This window comes from Petaurus breviceps, unplaced genomic scaffold, assembly GCF_028583685.1.
Source record: "Petaurus breviceps papuanus isolate PSGF00001 unplaced genomic scaffold, PetGlider_PUasm1.0 90734, whole genome shotgun sequence".
Taxonomy (NCBI): Eukaryota; Metazoa; Chordata; class Mammalia; order Diprotodontia; family Petauridae; genus Petaurus; species Petaurus breviceps.
Genome location: NW_027187327.1, coordinates 889,541 through 916,733, shown reverse-complemented (window position 1 = coordinate 916,733; position 27,193 = coordinate 889,541). Strand labels below are relative to the sequence as shown.

The 27,193-nt window shown below is 33.9% G+C and overlaps 1 protein-coding gene across 1 annotated transcript in view; it reads right to left on the bottom strand.

Annotated features, from left to right (window-relative positions):
* Nucleotides 1-27,193, bottom strand: part of IBTK (inhibitor of Bruton tyrosine kinase) — an 86,949-nt gene that overhangs the window by 24,190 nt on the left and 35,566 nt on the right. Inside the window, exons 11-24 of the mRNA XM_069066951.1 lie at nucleotides 23,622-23,796; nucleotides 21,082-21,687; nucleotides 20,380-20,466; nucleotides 18,189-18,271; nucleotides 18,067-18,104; nucleotides 17,159-17,255; nucleotides 11,118-11,219; nucleotides 6,897-7,014; nucleotides 3,604-3,664; nucleotides 3,048-3,169; nucleotides 1,735-1,847; nucleotides 1,497-1,556; nucleotides 809-957; nucleotides 57-223 (exon numbers count right to left, since the gene is read on the bottom strand). Coding sequence (XP_068923052.1) covers nucleotides 57-223; nucleotides 809-957; nucleotides 1,497-1,556; nucleotides 1,735-1,847; nucleotides 3,048-3,169; nucleotides 3,604-3,664; nucleotides 6,897-7,014; nucleotides 11,118-11,219; nucleotides 17,159-17,255; nucleotides 18,067-18,104; nucleotides 18,189-18,271; nucleotides 20,380-20,466; nucleotides 21,082-21,687; nucleotides 23,622-23,796 — 1,978 coding nt within the window. The remainder of the gene's footprint in view (nucleotides 1-56; nucleotides 224-808; nucleotides 958-1,496; nucleotides 1,557-1,734; nucleotides 1,848-3,047; nucleotides 3,170-3,603; nucleotides 3,665-6,896; nucleotides 7,015-11,117; nucleotides 11,220-17,158; nucleotides 17,256-18,066; nucleotides 18,105-18,188; nucleotides 18,272-20,379; nucleotides 20,467-21,081; nucleotides 21,688-23,621; nucleotides 23,797-27,193) is intronic.

The window sequence follows — 27,193 nt, the reverse complement described above, 5'->3', positions numbered from 1 at the left end:
TTGGCTACTCTGAAAAAGTACATGCCCGATTAATAAACACATCAAAGGCATCCTACCTGAAAGAGCTGGCAACCCAATTAGAAGAGCTTGCACAGTTGACTCGATTACTTGGAATGGACTGTGGAACAGATATTTTAAGTGCTGGTGATTCTTCATATGGTTTTATATATTCACTAGAATGCACAGGGTATGCACCATTAACGTATGTTTTAATTTTTCTCACCTAAAATTTAAAAAAGTGAAAGAGTAAAATCTCTAAAAAAAAAAAAATTCATTATATAAAATTATATAATCCATAGCTACACCAAGAGCTCTATTTTTTGCCCAGGATCTCTTTGTGTTGAATTTTGTTTCTATTTTCCTCACTTTTGTTACAAATGTGACACTTGGAAAAATTTCCAAATTTAGTTAATTTTGTAGCTGTATTAGAGTTTTTTTTTTTTCCAAAATAGCCAAGGAAATTGTTGGTTACTCAGTGCAAGAATTTAAATCAATGTTTTATTTTGAAATATGGGGTTAATTTTATATAGTAAAGATCACAAAGCCTAAAAATAGTAATCATTGAAAAAATATAAAAGTACTAATAGTATACAAGTATAAGGAAAATATTGTACATATAAAAGTGTATAAACCATTCTTGCGCCCAGTTACTACTTCATTTATGTCAGCTAAGAGTTGGCTTTAAAGCTATTAGGATAATGGAATAGCAAAGATAGCTAAATTGTATACCCACAGATATTCTGTAGCAAATGTGAATACAAAACAAAACAAGAAACCCCAAATCTGTGGACAATTTAAAAAAACAAACCTCAATCTTATCTGGTTGAATTCCTGTTGTGAAATCAGGAGACTGCAAGTCTCTAGGGCTACCTATTCCAGCATAGCTACCTTCAGAGTCTGATGTCAGTAGTTCGGGAAGAGATTCTGCAGAGTTGGTTTTATCCAATTTTACCAAGCCTATGGTTTAAAATTTTAAAATACATTTTTAAAAAGATAAAAATGCATAAAATTATATTATAAAATGTTTAGATTTGAAGTTCTATTTGACCACAAATAATAATTTTAACCCAAATTCATTATAATAAAATTAATATATTTTCCTGAATTTCAGTGATACGTGAAATTTAGACCACAGGATTTGAAATATTTTGTTTTGGAGTCATATGAGAAACACCAACCGGTAACTATTTCCTTCAGAAACATGTTATTTTTTCTAGCTTCTTTGCTAGTTCAAAACACATATTATAATGATATTCAGGGAGGTTTATCACTGGGTCGAGCATGTAAGTTTTAGGAACACAGTTACTCTTGAAAGCTAACTACTAAGTCACTGAGGGGTTGTGATGGAATTAGAAGAGATACTTACAATTACAAAATCAGAGATACTTAAAAGTACTGAAGAAGTAAAATTCAATATTATCGCATTAAATAATGCACTCATTATTATACTGACAGAGAATAATGAAATCTTCTATCTACAATAGCTTAAGACTCACCTATGGCAACCTTGAAAGCATCACTGCTACAATTTGAACAATGTTGCAACATCTCTGTTCCTGTAAGTCCAAAAAGCACATAATAAAATATCATTTTTAATAATTTTGGAAGCTGCTCTACATTATCATTTCTATTCTCTGGAGTGGCACTATGTTTTATATGTCAAGAACAAATTTTACTCCACAAAAACAATAAGACAATTTAAAAGGAATGTAATAAAAAAGGCTTGCCACTCACCTGTGGAAGGTGAGCTCTGAATAATATCTGAAAGGTTATAACCCCCAGAGCTGTCTGAACGCTTTCGTGGCTTCTTCTTTGCTTTTGTTTTGGCCTTTTTGAAGAAAGCTTCTCTAAGAAAAAACAAGCATCAAATGCTTTTAAATATAGAAGGAAACTTAAACCAGAGAAATCTAGAGTGGGTACGACAGTTATATATAACCCCAGACTTATTGAGTATGAAACTGAGAAAATGCATGCAAAAATATTTTGCAAATTTAAAAATACAATACAGATGCAAGATGTATTCCTCCACTCTTGTATACAGACTTAATGCTGTTTAGATGTATCATGCATAAAACTAAACTGGAGCACATTTATTTTATATTGTTAGTCTCTCAATGCAAGATAAAAGAGTAATGCCATTTCTTGTCCAATACTAATAAAAAAGGGAAAAAATATTGATAGGCAATGCAATTAACTGAGCCAGATCTATTTTCTATCATTTGTTACAAAATGACGTGACATGAAAAGGTAAAAAAAAAAAAATAACTGGCTAAAAAAATACAGAAAAATATGAAAAGACATTAACTGCTCAAAATGAAGCAAAACTAGGGGGGTGGGATGGGAGGAAATATATACAGTGACTACAAAAAAGTAAATGAAAAGAAAAATAAAGGCAACTACAGGAAGGTCAATAATAAGAAAATTGGGATGAATCAATAGATCTGCACAAATATATACAAAGAAGGGAAAATTCTAGAAGAATGGACAAAAGCAAAGACAATATTTTTTACATCACAAAAAAGATGACTGATAAAACATCAATAAATATTTTTCCATATATCTAGTTTCTAAGATTCAAAGGTCTTTATGAGGATAGTTGCATGCATTGAAAATATCCTAGAAAATGAAAAGTAAAAAAAATAGGCTTTTACAAATTAGGAGACTATATGTTTACATTAATAAAAACTAAGAAATAAAGAAGAGAAAATACTACTGTGCTAATTTATTAAATCTTGATTCTTAAAAATTGATTCTGATTGTCAAATATGAAGTGAGGTAAAAAATAGGGAGCTATACGTACAATTAATCAATCACTTAATCAACAAGCCTTTATTAAGCACAAACTATATGTCAGGCCCACTGCTAAGCCCCAGGGATACAAAGGTAGGAAAAATGCAAAAACAATCGTACACTGGAGCTCATATACTAATGGGGGAGACAAAATGTAAATAAACAGGTGTGTATGTGACAGATCTAGAGTAGAACAAAGATAAAACACTAAAGGAACCAGGTTCCAGGGAGGAAAAAAAGGCAAAAATGAGACTTACTGGTAATTGTGTTCCATATTCATTTCTCCTTTCAAAAAAACATCAGCATCTTCTGCCTCCAAGTAGCTGATATCTGGACCATCTTGATATGGTGTTATTACCCTTCTATCCATTGCTGGTATCTGTAGCATAACAGAGATGTTACACAAGTCTTAAGAAGATCACTGACCTTTATATATAGAGAGATAGATCTTTAAGTCTTATCAAATTACATTTATTACAAAATGTACTGAAGTTAAGAGGAAAATTCTGGGATGCCACAAACAGGTGGTCTATGTTTCAAGTATAAGGAAAAAATTATAATTAAAATACTAGTCAAATATAAATTATAATTAAAATACTAGTCAAATATAAATTTATAAAGCCCAACATTTCATAAGACAGAAGAATAAAACTTTAACTTTCCTGACATACTTATTCTGTAGTCCAGGTATAATAATGCTTTTACCTAATTCTTAGGGGTTAGTCGAACCTTAACTTCTTCATTTTCTTGTGATAACAAGATTGCTTTAGTTGTTGATATTTTTGCTTATCTCTACTACAGTACAAACCTTACCATTTTTCTGTAGAATACAGAAAGATCCTTCAAAACATCATCACTTAAAACATCCAGTGTCCTATAAAATAAGATGGACAATTTATCTTAGGACTCATTTAATATGACATTCTTCTGGCTATGCAAAAAAAAAAATCTAAAGAATTTGTTATTTTTATGTAGGCAATAAACCTGAGTCAAAAATAAGACAGCTTATACTGCAGAGTTGAAAAGTACTTTATCTGCAATAAGTAAATAACAAGTAAAAACTAGAAAGTTATAAAACATGACTTTAATATACTTCTGTACTTACAATTTAATATCATTTAAAGAATTCCATACACATCTAGGTGAAACTCAATATGAAAGTAAAGTATTAAAGAAATAGAGCTAAGCATGTATGATCACATATAAGCCAAACTAGGAACAAAAATTCTGACAGGTCTTTTTTTCTGAGGCCACCTTACACAAGGCACAGTGCCTCCCAGTTTCCACTTCTGTCTGAGGGAGTTTGTATAAATTGGAACCAATATTTCAGAGGATTCAGTTTGCCTATAGTCATGAATTCATGCAAAGTTTAATTTTAAAAAAATGTATGTCCAACTTAAAGATAATTATCACAAACAGAAAACAATAATTATTCTGTATTTAAAATGCGATGCAGAGAAATGCTATTCAATATGGTAGTAATTATAAAATTTAAATGCCTAAACAAACAAAGCATATGCGTGCATGTGAAAATCTCTGCATACGCACACACACACACAAATACACACACACATTAAATTCTATACGGGGGGGGGGATATTTGGGTAAAAAGAAGACATCACAGATAACAACTGATGTCACGTAAAAGTGTGTTGGCTCTAGAGTAATAAGAGATGGATTCAAGTAATGGCTCTGACACTGAGTGATTACCAACTACATAAATTTAGGGAAATCACTAATTTCTCTGAATTTTGTCATTTGTAAAATTAAGGTTAAGCAAAAAAAAAAAAAATGGTATAGTAGGCAGAAAGCCAGCCTGGGGTCAGCAAAGATCTAGGATCGAGTCTTGCTTTTTTTTTTTTTTTTTTTTGGAAATTTACAATTTTTTTTTTTTTTTTTTTTTTTTGGAAATATACAAGTGTCTACTTTATTTTTTTTTTATTTTTTTAATTAATTTGTTTGTTTCCTTTTAGTTTACAGGATTCAATTCCACAATTCCTTGAGTTTCACATTTTATCCCCTTCCCTCTTCTCCCCCCCATGGCGGCATATAGTCAAGTATAGGATCTGTAAATACTTTCACATTATACATTAGTCAGGTTATAAAGATGGATTGTATCAGATGGAATGAAAAATGGTAAAGAAGACATAAAACCAAACAAGAGAAGGAAAAAGATCAGGTATTTTGCTTCCACCTGGATATAAACTCAGTTCTTTCTAGTTCTTTCTCTGGATGCACATATTTCTCTCCATCATGAGTCTTTTGGGATTGACTTATATCACTGCATTGCTGAGAAGAGTCCAGTCTATCAAAGTTGGTCATCACACATACGTTGTGTCTATAATTGTGTACAAATTTCTCCTGGTTCTACTCTTCTCACTCAGCATCAGTTTGTATAAGCCTCTCCAGGTAAATATGAAGACCGTCTGCTCCTCGTTTCTTATAGCACAATAGTATTCCATAACATGCATATACCACAACTTGTTCAGCCATTCCCCAATTGATGGGCACCCCCTTAATTTCCAATTCTTTGCCACCACAAAAAGAGCTGCTATAAACATTTTTGTATATATGGGTCTTCCTCCCACTTCTATGATCTCTTTGGGATATAACCCTAGGAGTAGTATTGATGGGTCAAAGGATATTAAAGTATTTATAGCCCTTTGGGCATAATTCCAGATTGCTCTCCAGAAAGGCTGGATCAGTTCACAACTCCACCAGCAATGCATTAGTGTTTCAATTTGCCCACATCCTCTCCAGCATTTGTCATTTTCCTGTTTTGTCATCTTAGCCAATATGACTGGTGAGATGTGCTACCTCAATTGACACCAAGCAAGGAACTTAATGTTTCTCCTCTCTTTGGGACTGTCCCATTACTCTTAAGGGCACCATTACTCCTGGCCACCTAACGTGGCAATTTCAGTGTTATTCTCAATTCCTCACTTAAATTCAACCCATGTGGCCAATCTATTACCAGATTTCATCATTTTTCTCTTAAGCATCTCTTGGGTATGTCCCCTTTTCTCCTCCAACACAGCTACTACCTTCATGTAGGCCCTCATCACCTCATGCCTGTACTATTGCAGTCGTCTTCTGGTTGCTCTCTCCTCGTCTTCTCATGTCAAATCCACTCTCCATTTAAGTGTCAAAGTAATTTTCCTAAAGCCCAAGTCTGATCATGTCACACATTCTCCCACTGTGTCCCCATTCACTGAACTCCAGTGGCTCCACATTACCTCTAAGATCATACATAAAATCTTCCGTTTCATTTTTAAAGTCCTTTACAACCAGGACTCTTTCTACCTTTCTAATCTTACACTTTTCTCTTCTCCACATATTTGATAATCCTTCTACGCTGGCCTTCTTCCTCTCACACGATACCCCATTCTCCTAATTCCATGCCTTTGCTCTTTATACCCAAGGCCTAGAATACTCTCTCTTTTGACCTCTACCTCCTGGCTTCCCTGAAGATTCAATTCAAATCCCACTTTCTGCATGAATCTCACCTTTTCCCTAGTCACTCTTTCCCCTCCATCACCCTCAAAACACAATATTGTTAGGGCCTTTCATCTGAGATCAGTTTTCATTTACATTGTATATATCTCATAAGCATGTTTTTTTTTTTAATTTTGTCTCCCCCAGTGCTCTTTGAGAGGCAGAGACTTGAATTGTAATCCTCAGCTTTTAACACAATCCCTGGCATATAGTGAGCTCTTAATAAATGCTTGTTGACTGTTGATTTTCTCAGTGTACCAGTCATCTCTGTAAAAATATATGTTGTAGATGACTTTTCTAATCTGTACCAGTAGAAATGTCTATACAACAAATTCCCTATGTTAATGAAATCATAGATTTAGGCTAAAAAAAAAAAGGCTAAATGCTACTTGTAATACAAACTTTTACTAGGTAGTTGTGAGACTCTAGTATGATAAATTTTATAAAAAGGCTTTCTATAGCATCTTAAACATCAGCTATCGTTGCTACTTCTAACTCCCAACTTAACTGGACCCTGAGATAAATAATTTTTTAAATTCTTCTATTAACATTTTTACCATTACATACAAATATCTATGTAACAAGTTACAGAATTCATTCACCAAACCTACCTTGCTTCAAGTAAAGCTGCCATATTTAGCCCCATAAACTGTAAACAGGATAATTTCAATTGTTCAGCATTATACATCACTGCAAACTCCAATGTCATAGCAGCATTCTTTAGAGTAACTGAAAAAGAAAATAGTTATTAAAATCAGCTAAATTGTCATTTCAGGGAACAAAATGTACTTAATTCCAAGGATTTCTGAATCTCTGAGCTCAGAAGAATAAAAAATAGGATCAAGCTTTCTCTCAAAAATAACAAATATAGAGACAGATACACAATATGGTTTTCACCCAATTTTGCTATAGATTCAAGAGACATACAAACTGAGATGTTGAGTTATAAGGAAAACAAATAAAAAATAAAACAATCATATAGAATATTAACAAGTCATTTTAAGAGTAGTAAAGAAAAATTTTGAAAATCTTGTCTAGCAAATATATCAGAATAATTTTAAGTTTAGGAAATTTTAATTTTAGCATAAATGTTAACGGTATATTGCTTAATGACTAAACATAACAATGTGGTTTCCTAAAATCCTCCCAAAAAAATTGAAGGAATAATTTTGCATTTAAAGTTATGGGTTTTTTTTGGAGCAGGTTTAAATTATTTTACGATTATTATTACACAATCACATAAAAATTATTGTTTTACACTAATAGGCTCTGTTATTACTGACAGAAAAAAATGAATACTAAAACCAAAGCACTTCTCTTTCCTCTCCAGAATTACAGTCAATGAATGGGCACTGGGTGTCAATAGAGCAGAAAATTCTATGGAGTAGGATGATCTTAGAAATCGTGAAAACTGTCTACACTGACAATCTAGTTCTAACAATTTTTTAATAAAGTTCAAATTATGGTTCTTAAGAGATATTGTATGCAATGTCAAAGTGAATGCAGACTTAAAAGTAATACTAGCTTACACTCTATATACAAGTTGAGAAAATTATATTTCTTCTATGTGATCTCATTCTCACCAAGCCATTTCACTCAGTTGTCTTACAACTGGTTCTTTTGTTGTTGTTACACACACACATTCATTTTTCAGGTAGGAAGGACAATAGTATTTTACAATGAAAACAGCATGCTTACCTATATGAAACAGCTGCATATAGAATACTAAATATTTGTCAATTATCTTTTTCTCTCATTTTACTAAGAAACAAGAGTCTTCTGCTATATGAAATTCATGGTAGAAAAAACTACATTGTATGTCTGATGACTTTTTGGCACAGTATGTATATATTAGAATAAACTTTATTTTTGACACTGTTGTATATTTCATTTATAAACTTAAAGATACATATAAATACATTATTTGATTGTCCCAGTAAAGTTTTTTTTTTGTTACCAGATATTTTCCTTAAGGGTCTTATCGTTGATTATATAAATCACCAACTCATGGAATTTGAAAAATGTTACTAGGGTATTCTGACCTGAATTTTTTAATAAGCAGGCCTAGAACTATCGTAATAGCCAACTCTATATGGCAATATAGTATATGTACAACATTTATATATCACATGTATACATACACAAAAACACACACATACAAACACAAAAATACACGTTGAAATTCAATCATGGGTTAATTTTAAATTGGGAATTGAAAGGGCCCTTAGAGGCCCAAGTTAGTTGAATTCCCTCATTTACTAGAGGATGAAACTGAGGTCCTGACACACAGTAGGCACTTAATAAAAGCTTATAGACTGTTATAGTACATAATAGTGTCACCCACGTGACTGAAAACAAGTCAACAGGCTAAGCAAAATGTTCCTTTTGTATATATAGTTGATAAAGTCAGCATTTGGTAAATTCTGAACAGGCCAATGTTTTCCCCAAATCCAGACTACAGCAGAGCTAGGTTTCTGTTATCAAAAATCTGTGCATCAAATATTTGATTAAGTTCTGATATTCAAGTTATATAGTAAATTAACATAAAAAAGGCTAGATACCATTCCTCAATTGCTAAGTGGTCAAAGGATATGAATAAAGATCTCCAAAAAACTGGAAACTGACAACCAGATGAAATATTGTTTCAAATCATTAAGAGACTACAAATTAAAACAACTCTAAAGTTTCAACTCAGCCATTAACACTAAAAAACCAGAAATAGTCAATATTGAAGTGGCTGTAGCATGGAAGGTATAGTAAAATAACTGTTGACACACTGTGAATCATTCTAACCATCTCAGAAAATTATTTAAATTAAGTAAAATAAGGAAGTCTGAGAGTATATAACATAAAAAAAAAAGTTAGATTGAAACTAAAAATTCGCTGAAGCTAATATTTTCTGCGTCTTTTTTCAAGATAACCTCCCAAAGGGCAGGGACTATGTATATATACTCTATATGCAATTAACTACTTAAATGCTTTCTGAATGTGAAATTATGGCTAAATAACTTTAATTATATCTTATCAAAATTTCATTTAAATAACATGTAATATATTCATTTAAATCCAATGGTATATAATGTATATCAAGTTAATCTTTAGTGCCAATTTTAAGTGGGGAAAAATTTGTTTTGAAGAATTTAAGCTACCTTACCCTGAGTGTGCACATGTGTTTGTGTGTTAGAACGTGCATGAAAGTGTGTGTATGTGCTCAAGAGAATTCATATATGCTCATGCACACTCCTGTAAGATTAAATATTTACTAGAATGCATAGACATGACTATAAAGTAATGAGACCCCTTTCTATAAGACACACTAGAAAACTTCTGATTATTTTCTAAATATGTCAGGTAAAAATTAGTTTATAATTATATGATAGTTTCAGAAAATAGCTAAAAAAAAAGCAAAAAATTAAGCAATATAAAATATTTATACCCTTTGGACATATACTCTATGGAAAGCAAAGATATAAAGTTCTTATAAATGCCAAAATATTCACAGAAGCACTTTTTGTGATAACAAATAACTATAAACAAAGTTGGGGTGGGGGTACTGATTAGGAAATGGCTAAACAAACTGTGGCACATTGATGTAAACATTTAATGCCTACAATGTAAATGGAAAGAATAAAACTGCACACTGTGAAAGATAACAGAAGATATGACTAGGCTCAGTGGTTATCAGCTAAAATATAGGCTCACTGGCATAGAGTGAATAGTGTATCAGCTTTCAAACATGTCAATGGTCATTGTCTGGAAAAGCATGGCAAGAAAGGTTTGTCTAATATTGGAAAACATAAAACTGACTTGCTAAAGAAATCACTTTTTGATGTTAACCAGAGAAATTGTAATTAATATAGTGAGCCTAAATAAAAAAGCCTTTGATTAAAGATTCAGTCATGAAGACTTTAGAAGGACCTGAGACTCCACAAAAAGGGAATACATTTGAAGCAGTCCACTTTGGTGTATTGAAAATGGTTTTTGTTTTGTTGTTGCTGTTGTTCAGTTGTATCCAACTCTTTGTGATCCTATGGACCATACTGTGTAGGGGTTTTCTTGGCAAAAACACTGGAGTGGTTTGCCATTTTCTTTTCCATTGGATTAAGGGCCCAGGATCACACAGATTACTAAATTTCTGAGGTTCCATTTGACCTCAACCCATCGTGCCTCCAGGGCCCAGCACTCTGTCACCTAGTTGCCTCCATAAAAATGTGACCAAGATTAAGGTTCTACGTTCAAATTCTCACACTTCAAGTTTCTAAGTTAAGTAGAAATCACACTAAATCCATTATTCAAGCCTTTTTGAAATTGAGAGAAAGTATGCTCAGTTAATTGAAACCTTCACTTGTTGCAGACTTACTTCAAATCTTAAGTGATAATGGGAAGCTCACTTAATCAACAAATGGGGATAATATTTATATTCCATACCTGACAGGACTGCCATGATTTGCTATGCACATGTTAAAGATTCATGTAAAATGTGAATTATCATTATCTCATTTTTTTAAAAATTAGACCTATGATTTCACTGATACAAGGAATTTGCAGTGAGGAAGCTCCCTCTATTAAACAATGCAGATAGACACTTGCTCTGCTGCTTATAAGAGTTCCCTTTTGAGAGCTGCACTAAGGGGTAAAGTAGCTTGTCCAGGGCGAAAAGTCAATATATGTCAAAGACAGAATTCAAACACTGGTTTTTTGACTCCAAAGACAGCTTTCTTATCCACTACACCATGCTGCTTCTATAATGAGGATTATCTCGTTAGAAGTTAAAAAATAGTCTGAACCAACTTGAAAACTTATTAATAGTACTATATAAGAAAAATACTCACGTTTTTCTGTTATTGCTACTTCACAGATTTCTTTCAATCGAATTATTAGCAGTTGATCAGCCACCACAAGAACATTACAAACAAATTCCACACTTTGAGAGTCTAAATATTAAAAAACAAATTTGATCATGTTATTAAAATAGCATTTTAAGCTACCTAGAAAGGAGAAAACAAACCAAAAAACTAAATATTAAGTAACCAAATATAGAAAATTAGTATACAGCATCTGAGAAAAAAATTAAAGGTTGTCATGGCATATAAGACAATAATAATGCTGTTGGTTTATAAGTTTTAAAGTAAGGGATGTCTTATTTTGGGTTGATTAACATTTTAATGACTGCTCAAGTATACTAAAACACCTTGGCATATAAAAATAATACCCAAAGAAATCTAATTCAAGCTAATTAGTAGCCCAGCTACTGGGATGCTGAATTAGTTTCCCATAGGTCCAACCTAGTGATACCAGATATCTCTCATACAAGTAAACATAATAAGGCCTATAGAGGCACAAAGTTGATCAGAACAGCTTGTACTATTCCAGTACCACAGGAGATACTCTAACATACAATTCCTACAGTGCACTTTTCGTTTTCTGATGAAGGAAATGTACTTGTGCCACTCATGTACACAATGCTCCTTATGCATTTTTCCATTTACATATGGTTGTCTATAATGTTTTCTGAATCAATCTTCAAACATCTGTACCCATAGATGGTAGTAATCAATAACAAGCAATGAAAAACATTTAATATCTAAGAATCATCTTTGGAACACATATAAATATTTTACAGCAGACATGTTGTTCAAAATTTGCTTAAGCTAAAAACAACACTATATTTTCTGAGTACATAACAGGTGAAGATGGTGGGACAATGGAAAAGAAGGAAGTCTGAGAACATACAGCATAACAAAAGTTAGGTTGAGACTAAAAATTTAATGAAACTAATATATTCTGTATCTTAGAATATAAACTCCTAGAGCACAAGGACTATGTATGTATACTCTATATGCACTTAAGCTTTCCAAATGTAAAATTCTGGCTAAATGGCTTTAATTATAAAAGTATAGTATGAGTATTATATTTAAATAATAAACATTTAACACGATGTATAAATATTATGTAACAAATATTTAATATATAGTATGAGCATTATATTTAAATAATAAATATTTTCATTCAAGTCCTTTATTCCACTGAATGACCATATTTTCCCCTGAAACATGATACTCAGTTTTGCTGGGTAGGTGTGATGCTTGGTTTTAATCCCAGCTCCTTTGACCTCTGGAATATCATATTCCAAGCTCTTCGATACCTCAGGGTAGAAGCTGCCAGATCCTGGGTTATCCTGATTGTGTTTCCACAATATTCAAATTCTTTCTTCCTGGCTGCTTGTATTTTTCTCCTTGATATGGGAACTCCAGAACCTGGCTATAATATTCCCAGGAGTTTTCTTTTGGGGATCTTTTTCAGGAGGTGATCAGTGGATTCTTTCAACCTCTCTTTTGCCCTCTGGTTCTAAAACATCAGGGCAATTTTCCTTGAGAATTTCTTGGAGGATGATTTCTAGGTTCTTTTTTTTGATCATGGCTTTCAGGTAGTCCAATAATTTTTAAATTATCTGTCCTGGATCTATTTTCCAGGTCAGTGGTTTTCTCAACGAAATATTTCACATTGTCTTCTATTTTTTCATTTGTTTGGATCTGTTTAATAGTATCTTGATTTCTCATAAAGTCACTAGCTTCTACTTGCTCCAATCTAATTCTGAAGGAATGATTCTCTTCAGTGAGCTTTTGAGATTCTTTTCCATCTGGCAAATTCAGCTTTTTAAGGCATTCTTCTCCTCATTGACTTTTTAAGCCTCTTTTGCCATTTAAGCTAGTCTATTTTTTAAGGTGTTATTTTCTTCAGTCAGGTTGTTGACTCTCATTTCATAATTTTCTTGCATCATTCTCATTTCTCTTCCCAATTTTTCCTCCACTTCTCTTATTTGGTGTTCAAAATCCTTCTTAAGCTCCTCTATGGCCTGTAACCAGCTCATATTTTTCTTGGAAGCTTTTGGTGCAGGAGTTCTGACTTTGTTGTCTTCCTCCTGTTCTATGCTTTGATCCTTTTTGTCCCCAAAATAAGAGTGTAAAGTTGGATTGCTCTGCTTGGTTTGCTTCCTTTGCCTGCTCATGTTTCCACTTAATTACTTGACTTTTGGGCTTTTTGCCACAGTAGGACTCTGCTACCAGAGAGGGGAGCTTCATCCCAAACGCTGGGGTTTTCTCAGCTGCCGAAGGTATTATTTGGGTGCCTTCTCTGAAGCCTCCACACACTCTGACAAGCTGGTCACATACCCCAGGACCTCCACCCTAGACAGCAATCCAGATCCAAGCAGGTTAAAGCAAGAATGATTATTCCTCAGACTGGTCACTTGGTCACCCTACAATCTGCAGGCCAGGAGCTCTGAAGCTGCCACATGGCAGCAGCCGCTGCGCCTTAGCCACTTCTCGCCCCAGGCCGACCGCACTCCCAAACTACTGGATCCCAAAGTTCACACTGCAATGACCTCTCACTTTGTCCTTAGCATCTATGGGTTGATAATTCTGCAAACCGCCACAGCTGCTGGTGACAGTTGCTGGTGATCTGAAGTCCCTCCAGCTGGTGGCTGGTCAGGCCCACCCTGGGGCTAAAACCTCCGGCCTCACACAAGGGGCTGGGGTTGGCTCCCAGGGTGTTGTGCTGGCTGCTTCCCGCCAGCCTTCTGGGCTGTCCTCAGTGGAAAATTAGCTTCTCTGTGTCATTTTGTGGGTTCTATAGCTCCAAAGTTTGTTCAGAGTCACCTTTTACATGAATTGGAGGGGGTAGGAGCCAGAGCCATGTGGACTTTTCAGTGGTTTTAAGTGGATGAGGACCTGAGCCCATGTTCATTCTGTTATTTCTACTGTATCAAACAACCTTCTTTTCAAGTACTACGAGAAATTATAAGATAGGATAATGATTCTATAGATTTTTTTTTTTAGTATTGTCTACAGCTCAAAAAGGAGTATACAATTATTTCAAAGTATGGAAGCTTGATTATGTTTTCCTGGATTCCTATACTTAAAAAACTCAATGTTGTTAGGGTCAAAGTATTCAGAGTATATATACATGGCACTGAAGAGGAAGTGGAAACACTAGGTTTTTAAAACACCATCTCTCTGACATGACTCAAACAGATACAGATTCTAGTGAACCACATATTGAACATATTGATAAATTAGCATTATCTAGATTATATTTTGGGGTAGCTTAGTACCAGGCTTGGGGTCAGGAAGATTCATCTTTGTGGGTTCAAATCTGGTCTCAGACATTTAATAGCCATTTGACTCAAGGCAAGTCACTTAACCCTATTTGCTCAGTTTCCTCATCTGTAAAAAGAGCTGGAGAAGGAAATGACAAACAACTCCAGTATCTCTTTTAAGAAAACCTCAAACGGGTTTACAAGGATTCAGACATGATGGAAAAATGACTGAATAACAACAATATTGTATTTTTACTTATTTTGTTAAACATTACCTAATTACATTTTAATCTGGTCTGGAGAGTCTGATGCAAGTTTGACAATTCTGTTGTAAATAGCATATACACAGTCCATTTAAGAAGCATCATAAAATCATAGCTTTTAATCTGGACAGAAACCCAGAGGTCATCTAGTTCATCCACTTTATTTTACAGATGATAAAGTGACGGCCCTGTGAAGTTAAGTAACTAGCCCAAGGTCCCACAGTACTAAATGGCAGAGCAAGCCAGTACGGCAGATAGAACTAGCTTGAAAAGTGTCATTTCCACTTAAAATAGATGTCTAACATGATTTTATAGTACTTAGCTTGAACAAAAAAGCCTTGGAACTAAAGGAATTGAGGAGATTAGGATATCAAGAGGTTAACTGTGGGAACTGAGTAATGATTCCCTCTTGTGACTCAATTTTGGAGTTAGTTTGGTTTCCTTTCTATCCAGTTAATGGTCTAATCCAATTTCTGTCTTGTGAGAAAACTTGATATTCAATTGTGGGAATTGTAAAAACATCTTATTGCCTGTTTGAACCTAGCCCTGCATGACTGGAAAGCAGGATCATCTCTACCTGAAGCTTAGAAGACTCTTAAATAAGGACCTAAGTTATGTTGACTAGAAATCCAGTCAGATCCAAAGATTGCAGTTTTCTCATAATTACACATCTCAAGCAACCAATATGTTTTATCTGAAAATTGGCCCTACACTGATCAATCAGTTATTGATTCCATGTTCCTTCGATTGTTTGCAGACACTTGGTGGGGAGTGGGATACCTCTTTTTCTGAATCCAGGGAATTGTATCTGTTTACTCTCCCTCTCCCAATTTAATATTTCATCCAATTAAAAATCAGATTACTTAATACTGTATTGTTTCCTTTTGATTAACTGGCCTTATTTGATTGTTTTTAATGTATAAGTCTGTCTCATTCAAAGCTGAGGAAGGTGACTAGTCAAAATTTTGTTGAGCAATTGTCATGGATTACTTAATAAGTAATATGCTCTGAAGCTCAAATCTTTGTTTCCTCAGTCATTTCATCTTTCCCCCTCCACAGAACAGAATCACTTCGGACACTAACTTTACTCCTTCCCTATCACAGGGCTAACTAAAACAATAAAAACCAGACAGAAGTACCTCAGGAAAAGAGACATATTCCTTGGCAGCCTAAAGAACAGAAAATCCTAAAAGAAACTTTGAATTAAATGTTTGCATATAATTAGATGGGATAATGTGAAGAAAGCACATTTTAAGCTACAAACATTACATAAATGTAAGTCACTTAATTTTATAACAAATAAATGTTTGTTAAATTTAATTACTGAATTAAAAGATAGTTTAAACTACCATAACATTTTACCTGAAAAACACTGCAATTAATTTAGTGGTAAATGTCTTATTTTAGTATACATTTTCCAAGAAATAGATACATACATTAAATTCTGCAAGATGGATGAGTTCTAGGTTAGCATATGAGTTACAGATAGTGACTAAACAACATAAAAGTAAACAATATGGAATACCCACAACAGAAGTTTCATCACTCTCTTTGTTTTTAAACAAATTGTTTTAATCTCTCTTAAAGAGATTTGTTACAGTAAGTCTTGATCTCATAAATCTCAAGAGACAATATGGTCTTCTGTGAACTCTTCAAGAACTCATTCTGGGACAGATCCTTAAGAATGATTAAAATATAATAATTATTGGAGGGATTCTAAAAGAATATGCACTAGAATTGAATTCTATCAAGGAGCCATAACTTCTAAAAGGTTCCCTTTGTCTTTGTTATGTCTTACCCAGATTTTAAGTCTATATAAAAAGGGTTTTTCATCTTGTTGCATTTCGCAATCCTATGAAGCAACAAATATAGAGTAAGAGTCACATAAAGGTCAGAGTGCAAATGTTTCTAAATTCTAGTTAGGTCCTTGGCCCTTGTTCTTGAAATGGTATGCTAGATTTACAGATGAACATGAGGGGGAAATCAAGAAATAAATCAACTATCTCAGTAAGACAGATGGTTGAGTAGGTACTGAACTATTTTGGGAATTCTCTAACTTCTCCACCAAATATTTTTACATCAGGTAGCTTCTTCTCCTCCTCTTCTTCTCTCACTTTCCTCCCCCTTTCAGCTTCCTTTTATGCTCTCTTCCTCTATTAGATTGTAAGCTCTTTGAGGGCAAGGACAACACTGTCTTTTTTTGTATTGGTAGTTCCAGTACTTAAAGTGCCTGGCACATAGTAGGAGCTTAACAAATATTTAATGACTATTTTATTGAAGTACTGGTTGCCACATTTACCTTGACTACTCAGACGTTTAAAATTCATAGTGTCCTGAAAAACACCAAAATCTTCTGCCATAGTGGCCAATAATATTCCTGTATCTTCATTAAAAGTTGAAACATTTAATTGAAAGCTTATTTCACCTTAATTCAGTTAAAAATTACATGAATACTAATCAGTAAATTATTTACAATTATGCACAGACATAAAACTCTCTATTTTGTTAATACCTTTTATTGCAGGGGCTTCATCAGTATAAAGGTAATCCAAGATAACTTGTAGTATATCAGAATGTATTGGCATTTCCAGAGCAGCACAACTGGAAGCCTAAATAAAGTTTAATATACATATTTATATATTTTTTCATATATGTATACACACATATACACTCACAGCAAATATATGTTGTAACCTGATTTAAAGCACAGATATCACAAACTTCCTCAGAGAATCAGGTTTAACACATAACAATATACAAATTATTTCTAAACATATTCATACATACATCAAAGAATAAGAAAATATTATTTTTATAAATCAGCATATAGCATTGAAAGAGAAACAAAGGAAATAATGCACCATCCAAAAATAAGATGGTGTTGACTGAGTAAATCCAAATAATAATTAACAAATTTTAATTGCACTGTTTTTATGACTAATTTTAAATTCTAAATGGTATAATTTTCCATATACTCATTTTGTTGGTAGAATTCAACAAAAATTTATATTAAACGAATAAAGATTTATGCAAAAGTAAAACAGTTGAGTGATATGTCTGAGAAATATTTCAAAAGCTAATGTGTCAAGTTTTTATTAGGTCACAGAGTTTACATTAAAGAAAGTAATTTTCAATATGTTTAAAAATCAATCCTTCAAAATAAACCATGTTTTCTCCAAGATTCACACTTACACAAAACTATAATCCAGTGGCATAGGATATAATAACACAATAGTTACAAGGGATTAGATTACTGAAGAGGATATGTATATTGTTAAACTTAAGTTTAATTTACCAGAGAGAGTTTGGATGTTCTGTTAACACAGAGACATAGACATAGGTATAGATATGAAATAATTTCTAGGTATGATTAAAGAAAGACTATTAACATAACATACATGTTTCTACTTAAAAACATACCTCAATCCATGAGCTACTCAGCATGCTATGAAAATATTCTGCAAGGGAAAAATAAAAAAATTAATTTAATAATGGCAAGTATGGAAGTAGTAGATAAATTCTAAAACTGTATAAATACATACCAAGTCTAGCACAAAGTACACATCTGTGACAGGGGAATTCTTTCCCATCCACTGACTTCATGGTCACATCACAAAGAAATGAACTGTAAAACAAAATACATATCTGAAGCAAATGGCATTTCTTTGCTTGGAAAAATACTAAGAATGTGCCAGGCAGTTTAACCACCAAATAGAACATACAAAAAGTAGGTAGAAAAATATTTTTGGCAAATTTTTTTGTAGTGGCAAAGAACTGGAAACTAAGACAAGTGCCCATCATTTGGGAATAGGTAGAAAAAACATGGTACATGAATGTAATGGAATACTGTTGTTCAATATGAAACAATAAAAGAGAGAGTTTCAGACATTTCTGGATAGATTTGTATTAAATAAAATACAATGAAGTGAACAGAAGCAGAACTTATACAATAATAATAATGTAAAAACAAACAATTTTTAAAAACTTAAGAATTTTATTCAGTGCTATGACCAAGTGTGATTTCATAGGACTGATGATGAAGAATGCTATACACCTCCTGAAAGATAGACAATGGACTTGATGAGGATGAAACAGATTTTTGGTCACAGACATTATGGGAAGTTTGTTTTGCTTGAATATGCTTATTTGTTACAAGGATTTTTGCTTATTGTTTTTGTTTTTTAATGAGAGGAAGGTAGAAGGGAGAAAATAGAAATGTTTAAGTGCTTAATAAATGCTCATTGACTTAACTGAAAAAGTATGCAGTTAATACTAAACTAATAGTTAATAAATAATATAGTTAATAGATACATGTAACATATTTACACTTTGAATAAAACAGCAAATTTGTAAAGGATAGAGTTAGAATTTCAAAGAGGAAATTAGTAAAGCTATATATAAAGACAACCCTTTTATCCAAAGTTTCTATTTCATGAGTCCTGAAGGTTACAATAAAAATATTCTAAAGAATTTCTAATAAGAGAAAATGCAAATATAACAGAAAATCGCAGCCACCACCAGTATTTATTTACTTGTTACTTGCTTATGTGTGTGAATGTGTTGTGGGAGTGCGTATATGGGTATATAAATGTGTACTAGATAAATAGTATAAAAGGATTCATACCATGGAAGCTTATAGGTAAAACAGTGTTATGATTTTTCTGGTACTTGCCGTAATAAATATCTTTGAGCAAATTCCCAAGTACATATGCTTTGTGCTATACTTAACATACCAGGCACAGAGTAAGTGCTTATTAGGTGCTGACTTACTGCTGAATTCTAGGATATAACTAATAGTGTTAGAGCTTTTGGTTGAAGCATCAAGTTTCATGTCAAGGTCATGACTGTGACTACTAAAGTAAGAGCCAATTTACATTGCTCTCTTTTGTGGCTACAGAGTACAACATAAATCCAATCAGTATTTGGTCATAGGTACTCGATATCTGGGCTCAGACACTTACTAGCTGTGTGACCCTGGGCAAGTCACTTAACTCTGTTTGCTTCAGTTCCTCATCTATAAAATGAGCTGAAGAAAGAAATGGCAAACCACTGCAGTATCTTTGCCGAGTAAACCCCAAATGTGGTCACTGAATAGAATTGAATACAAGTGAAACAACTGAACAACAATCTGGTCATAGCAAATGACTAAGACGGAGATTAAAATATGTAGACATGTTAAAAAAAAAACATATCACAAGTGTTTGTCTTTCAAAAAAGAAGTTTGTCTTTCTAGACAAGTTAATGTGTATATGTCCTTAAGAATCAATCCTTTTGGGGGCGGCTAGGGGGCACAGTGAATAGAACACGGGCCCTGGAATCAGGAGGACCTGAGTTCAAATCCAGCCTCAGACACTTACACTTACTAGCCGTGTGACCTTGGGCAAATCACTTAACCCCAATTGCCCCTCCAAAAAGCAAAAAAGAATGAATCCTTTTCAAGAACATATACTACATACTACAAAAGTTACTTACCTTCAAGAATAAAAGGAAGGAGGGAGGGAGGGAAGGGAATGAGGAAGGATCCCCTCCATCAATAAAGTGAAGTTCTTCTTAGTGTATAGTTTCCTGTACTGTGCCAATTGCTACACACCTCCCTCATATTCCCAAGAAAGATGAGTGGTAATATATAAAAGGAGAGAAAAGGCAAGTATCCTGAAGTGAAGTCTAAGTCCATTTCCTAATCTGAATGACAAAATCAAGGAGGAAAAAAAGTCCTTCAATTTTCCAACTTACCATTGTTTCTGATTTAGTTTTGGTTTATTTCCAGTTTCTGCTGTAAGAACATTGATTTTTCCATTTTCAAATCTGACTCCATTAAGTCTGCAAAATAAACAAAAATGCCCACTTTGTATAAAAATTCCATCCTGCCACCTAAAAAATTTCTAGGAAGCATATATTTCTAAACAATAGAAAAAGATAAGATATACATTGTGTCATAGAAGCTGAAAGAGTATTTTGCTTTAGGGATTGCATAATATGACCTAATTTTATAGTCCCTGCTTGAAACTTAGGGACAACCAGTTCTAATCTTATCAAGATATAGGATCTTAGGAAAATCACCTAAGTCTTCTACACTTTTGTTTCCTCATTAGTAAAGACAGTCAAAAGACTGAGGTCCCAATGTCACAGGGACATATGATATAAATATACAAGGTTACCCCATAAACTACCTCACCCACCTGCTCTTCCTTTAGTGATGCATAATTACCACAAATCTACCTATAAAATATCAAAGAAATAGACATAGAAAGATAAAGGGAATATAAACGCTCTTATCAGATTTTTTAAAAAAACATCTACAATAACTAGAAAAGTTAAGTACATAGCTTCAAAAGAAAAACAAAAGGGAAGAGGAGAAGCAAGGAAGAAAGAAAAAGAAAGATGCTATGGGAAGATCTTGAATGGGAGCCAGTTAGGAATATACAATGACCATACCTACTACTCAAACTGCTGACATCAAATTTTTTTGCAACACTTTGCAGCATCTTTACAGGATTCACATCTTCACCCACACTTTTGCCCTTTTTAGAAGGCTTCACTTTATTTTTTTGTCTTTCATTGACTGTGTGGGCTTGATTACTTCGATAAACTTCCAGTGCTGATTTCTGATTAATATCTTCATGAAAACTCATTTTATCAAAATTGGAAATTAGAGTATCTTGATATTCTTCTGGTTTTTCCTTATATACCATTTTTGGTTTATAGCCATGAGTTAAAAAATCACAAGTGTCTGTGTAGATGAACTGTAGAAGGTAAGCAAACAAATCAGGGTGAACCTTCTCTATAACGAAGAGATCACATCCCACAGCATCTTCATCTTTGCGGTAAACATCTTGACAATCGACAGAAATACCATCTGAAGTGAATAACTTTCTGAAAAATTCTGATCGCATAGCCAAAATATACTTGTGCACAGGGAAAGTTTTATTGCCAACTTGAAATGTCACATCATGGGTATTGTCCATCTCATCTGTTTCCTCCAACAGTGTGCCAAAATCTTCCGCAAAAGAAGAGGAGGACACAGTTGGAATTTCATAAAGACTAAAAACAAAAGAGAGCAATCATTTTAAGAGTATGACAAATGAAATTCCAGCACTTTTCGTATTGGAAAATTTGTATCAATTGTATGAAATTCAGAGAACTTCCAATTCATCACTTCCAATTTTGATCACTATCCCATTTTCTTTTATTTTAAAATGTTCTATATTCTCAGGGATTTTGTCCTGAATCTTTTTCTTTCAAAGTAAAGGGACAAATATGAAGTTCTCTGAAAGTAGTATTGCCCATTACAACAGGATAATTCTAGAAATAAATTTTTGAAAGTGTTTGACATGTTCCCCTCAGAGAAATGCAAAATAAAAATTGCTACATTTTTCAACCAATGTGTTCATTGGTATAGGGTTCTCCCAATGAGAAAATTCCCTTTACCAATACAGATCAACAACTGTTCTGCAGCTTATAGTCTTGCTTGGGTACTGAGAGGTTAAGTGAGTTGAACTAGCAAAAACTAGTATATTAGATATACCTAGCTATAAGGCTGGTTTCCCATTCATGTGGTCATAAGAAGCAATTTAAAATATACTCTAAATATCAGTTAAAGCACAGGACAAAAATGTACACCTGTCACACATCCTCTCAGATTTTTTTAAAGTTTACAAGGAGAAAAAAAAACATTTCCTAATCCAAGTTACTAGAAGCATTAACCAGTAACTCAGGAAAGCAGACAGTGCAAATGACTCTGCCAAGGAGTACCAAAATAGGCCTCCAAGCATGCATGTGTGTGGATATCTGTATGTGTGTATGTATGTGTGACAGAACATACAAAGCACACATGAGTATCAATACATATGTGCACATGGTACAGTATGCCCAAGTAGACATACGAAATACACATTTGTTACAGACTGGTTGTACATGTGTGTATATGTGTACTCATGTACATATGTACACAGCATATGTACACGCATATATGCACATTTACACACACACAATCTTCCATCATACCACCATAGCACTGCCATTCTCTCAGCTTGATCCAAAGTCTACCCCAATTCATCCTCCCCCATAAGCAGCACAATACCATTTTCTGACCTCTTTTCCCATTCAAGGTTGCCTCTGATGCTCATTTTAACTTTTCAGTATCTACATAAAAATGATGAGGGTACATGGGATACAGAATGACAGTGTAAAACACTTTCCTAGAAATGACTGTCTTTGCCATTTTAAGCACTGAAATCTGAAAGACGTGTCAAGAACTTTCTGAACGTTTTATAAGATATTTATGCTCAGATTTTTGGAACCAAATATTGCTGTAGTTTTGTGAAAAGCACACTGGATATCAGAAGCCAGAGCTTTTCTTCAGGGTAATGTGACTTTGACCAAGTGACTTACCTTCCTTAAATCTGTTTCCTCATTTCTATGAGGATACTAACATTTATTTTCTATTTCTCAGTGCTGTCCCAGGGGAATCACAGGGCTTCTAGTTGAAAGGAAGTTTCAAGGTCACCTATGGCAAATGTATCCATTTTACAGATATGGAAATCAGAACCAAGAGATTTTAAGTGACTTGCCAAGGTCACAGTGCAGCAGATTTAGGATTCAAACTTTCAAATCAACATTCAATGAGACAGAGCATACATAAAGAACTTAATAAACTAAAGACTAAAAAAATTATAAATTTAGAGAGGTGTATGTGCCCCAGGTATTTAAATTCCACTACAATATTTTTTAAAATAGCCTTTTCTCTTAGACTGTAAGCATGTTCCAGAATTGTATTTGCTATTCAACAGCAAGTAGAGTGTTCTTCCTTTATTTTTATGGTCAATAAAATTCTAGTTTTCTGTATAACCTCTATAGTACATACTCTCCTAGGAAATTCAATTTAAATGAGGACATTATGTATAAAGGGGAAAAATACCATTCTCCTATCCATGAAGAAAACAAAAGGGAAATAAAACTTTAAATATCACATTTACCTTGTTTTAGGGTCTGATTGCAAAACTGCAAAGTTATTTCCACTTGGATCCGTGCTGATACTGACAGCTCTGTGGACAAAAGTAAGTTTCGTAAGCCGAATTCTCTCATACACACTATTTGTGTCATAGACACAAGATCCATCTGATGAAGAACTATGGAGGTTTGATATAACTTCTGTTAAAAACAAAAACAACAAAATTAAATATCCACTGATCAATGATTCAATAAAACAAAATAAAAACAGAAAAAAAATTTTTTTAAGAAAAACAAAGCTATTATGGTAGCCACATCTTCTATACAGTACATATACAGCATCCTTCAGAGACTTTTATTTTTGTCATTACCCCTAGCAACTAACATGATGACAGGCACATCGGAGATGCTTAATAAAGTTTTGGTGCAGTGAACTAAACATGACACTCCAAAGATCTATGAATTCATTCTTGTGGGTACTCCATTCAATCAATCACCAAGGATTTATTAAGCACCTCCTAGGTGTCAAGCCTTCTGCTAAGTAAATGAGATACAAAAACAAAATTGAAATAGTCTTGGCCCTCAGGGAGCTTACTTTTTTTGGAGGATCAATAAGTTCACATATAAGTAAATACAAAATAGACATAAGTCGATTTAGGGGAACAGCTCTGGTAGTTAAAGGAATCTGGAAACACTTCATGCCAATTACAGTACTTGAGCTGAGGCTTGAAAGAAAGCAGAAATCCTAAATAATCAGAAGTGTCATTCCAGGCATGAGAGACAGCCAGTGCAAAGGCATAGAGAAAGAGAATTGAATCTTACGTGGAAAAATAGCCAAAAGGCCACTCTGGCTGGAATGCAGATTGTGTGAAAAAGAGCAATGTCTAGTAAGGGTGGAAAAAGAGGTTGAGGCCAGCTTATGACACCAAGAATTTATATCCGCACAGAGATAAAAGGAAATCACTGAAGCTGCTTGAGGAAGGAAGTGATATGTCAAACTTGAATTTTAGAAAAATCATTTTGGCAGCTGTGTGGAACACAGGTGGAGTGGAGAGAGACCTGAGGCAAGAAAATAATTTAGGAGACTGTTTTAATAGCTAGGTAAGAGGTGATAAGGAACTGAACTACTGTAGTAGTTATATGTATAAAAAAGATTATAAGAGATTGTTCTGGAGTTAGAAAGGATAAAATCTGGCAGCTGATTGAATATGTAGGGCAAGAGACAGTGAATAGTTGGGAATTACACCAATGTGGTAAACCAAGAGATCACATTCTCGCCATGCATCAGTGGATTATGTTCATTAGTTGCTATGATGAAAAGCATTACTAGAATGGTGGCCAACCTTTGTAGGATAAGCCTCTTGGAATTTAAGTAGGTCTTAGAGAACAGAAATATAGTCCATACTGATAACTTTAAAGTCTAATAGGGCCTCCTAGGCCACGTGTGCCACTGCTATAGTATTTTTCTTACATTTTATTTTAAAGTTCAAAAATATATACACATTTAGTTCAGCCTTATAACATCTACATTTCAGAGAGTTAAATAAAAATATTATTTTCCTCTTTTTAAAAAAATGTATTTATTATTTACCCCTGATTAACAAGCATCTACTCTACCTCTCTCACCTCTTCCCCCACTTGGAAAAAAATAAAAAGAAAAGCCCTGGAACCAATACATATAGTCAAGCATAGCACATTCTCATATTGCCCATGTCTTAAAATACACGTCTCATTCTGCATATCTAGTCCACCACCTGTCAGGAGATGGGAAGAATTCTAAATTATTGGTCCTCCAGAATCATGGTTGATCATTGCATCAATCAGTTAAGTCTTTCAAAATTATTTTTATGATGTTATTATAGTATAAATTGCTCTACTCATTGTACATCAGGAAGTGAAATTTGAGCCAGTGTCTACCTTTCCTATTATTTCCTTGACGTATATATTTCTACTTGTGCACTCAGTTTGTGTGAGATAAGTTCTCTACTTGCCCCATTCCACCCCTTTTCTTCCCTAAAGAATCATTTCCCCCCCCTGCATTTCCTTTCTTCTAAGATCATCAAAACAACACAAATCATTCCCAGGCCCTCCAAGTTACTTAACTCCATCCTAGGGCCCCTGTTGATATCACTGTTTTTATGGAATGTTTATATCTTCCCCCCATTAAAATGCAAACACTTCATTGTTATAGCCTTTTTTTCTAACCACTGGCTTGTATTTACCTGTTTATGTTTTTCTTTACTCCTGTAGTTCAAAGTTTCTACTCAGCTCCAATCTTTTCATCAGGAATGCTTGATAGTCCTCTATTTCATTAACAATCCATTTTTCCCCCTGTAGGATTATCTGAGTTTTGCTGGGTAAGCTATTCTTTGTTTTAACCCTGTGTCTTTTGCCTTTTGGAATACTGCATTCCATGCTTTCCACTCCTATGAAGTGGAAGTTGCTAAAACTTCAGTAATTCTTATGTAATTGTGGTTCTTCGGTATCCAAATTCTTTCATTCTGGCTGCTTTTGCAGTATTTGTTTTCTTTGACTTGAAAGCTTTAATTTTTGGCTACGATATTCCTGGGAATTCTCATTTTGGGATTTCTTTCAGGAGATGACCAATGAATTTTTTTCTATTTTCACTTTGTTCTCTGGTTCTCAGAAATCTGGGCAGTTTTCTTTCGTGGTTTCTTGAAACATGATATCCAGATTTTTTTCTGGTTTTCTTTTTTTTGGTTACTACTTTAAGGAGGTCCAATAATTCTTAAATTTTTTCTTTTTAATGTATTTTCCAAGTTTTATGATATGAAGTGTCTTACATTTTCTTCTATTTTTTTCAATCTTTTTGCTTTATTATTTCTTACAGTCTCATGGAATCATTAAATGAGGTTTGATTCATTCTAATTTTCAGGGAAACAACCATTACTTAGATCAGGCTTTATATCATCTCTTGTGCTAAACTGTTCATTCTTTTTCTAAGTCTTGCCTCCATAGTTCTCATTTCTTTTCCAACTCTTTCCTCTACTTCTCATTTCATTTAAAATATCATTTTGAAGACCTTGCCTTCTTCTAAAAATTCTAACTGATCTTTTGGTAAAGCTGTGCTTTTTGCTTTGAGATTTGCTTGTAGGTGTTTTGGAGTAATTCTTTTGAGTTTGTGTTCTGGGAATCCCTGGCCTAACAATAATTCTTAATTTTTTTTTTTTTTAGTCATTCTTCTAGCAATCTGCTTTGGGCAACCCAGTATTGCTCCCCTGAGTGAGAGCATCTAGGAGAACTCCCTGCACTGCTAATGAAGGCCAGGTCTACAAAATGCTCTGGATGATGCTTAGGGTTCCGAGTCCATGTTCTTGGCCCAAGCTGCTGTCCTGGACAAGGGGTTGAGTACAAAATAAGAAGATAAGCTCTGGGAATCCTACACTGTCCAACTATATCGAGACTCTGAGCAATGAGTCCATGATTCCAGGGATCTTATTCCACAGTTCCTGACTTGGTTACATGCACATATGCCAAATTTGTGATTCTGGGCTAGGAAGATGACCTTCTATAGTTTTAACTCTGATTTCCCATTCACTCTCTGGTGTTCTTCTTAGATCACTGCTGGAGAAGCTGT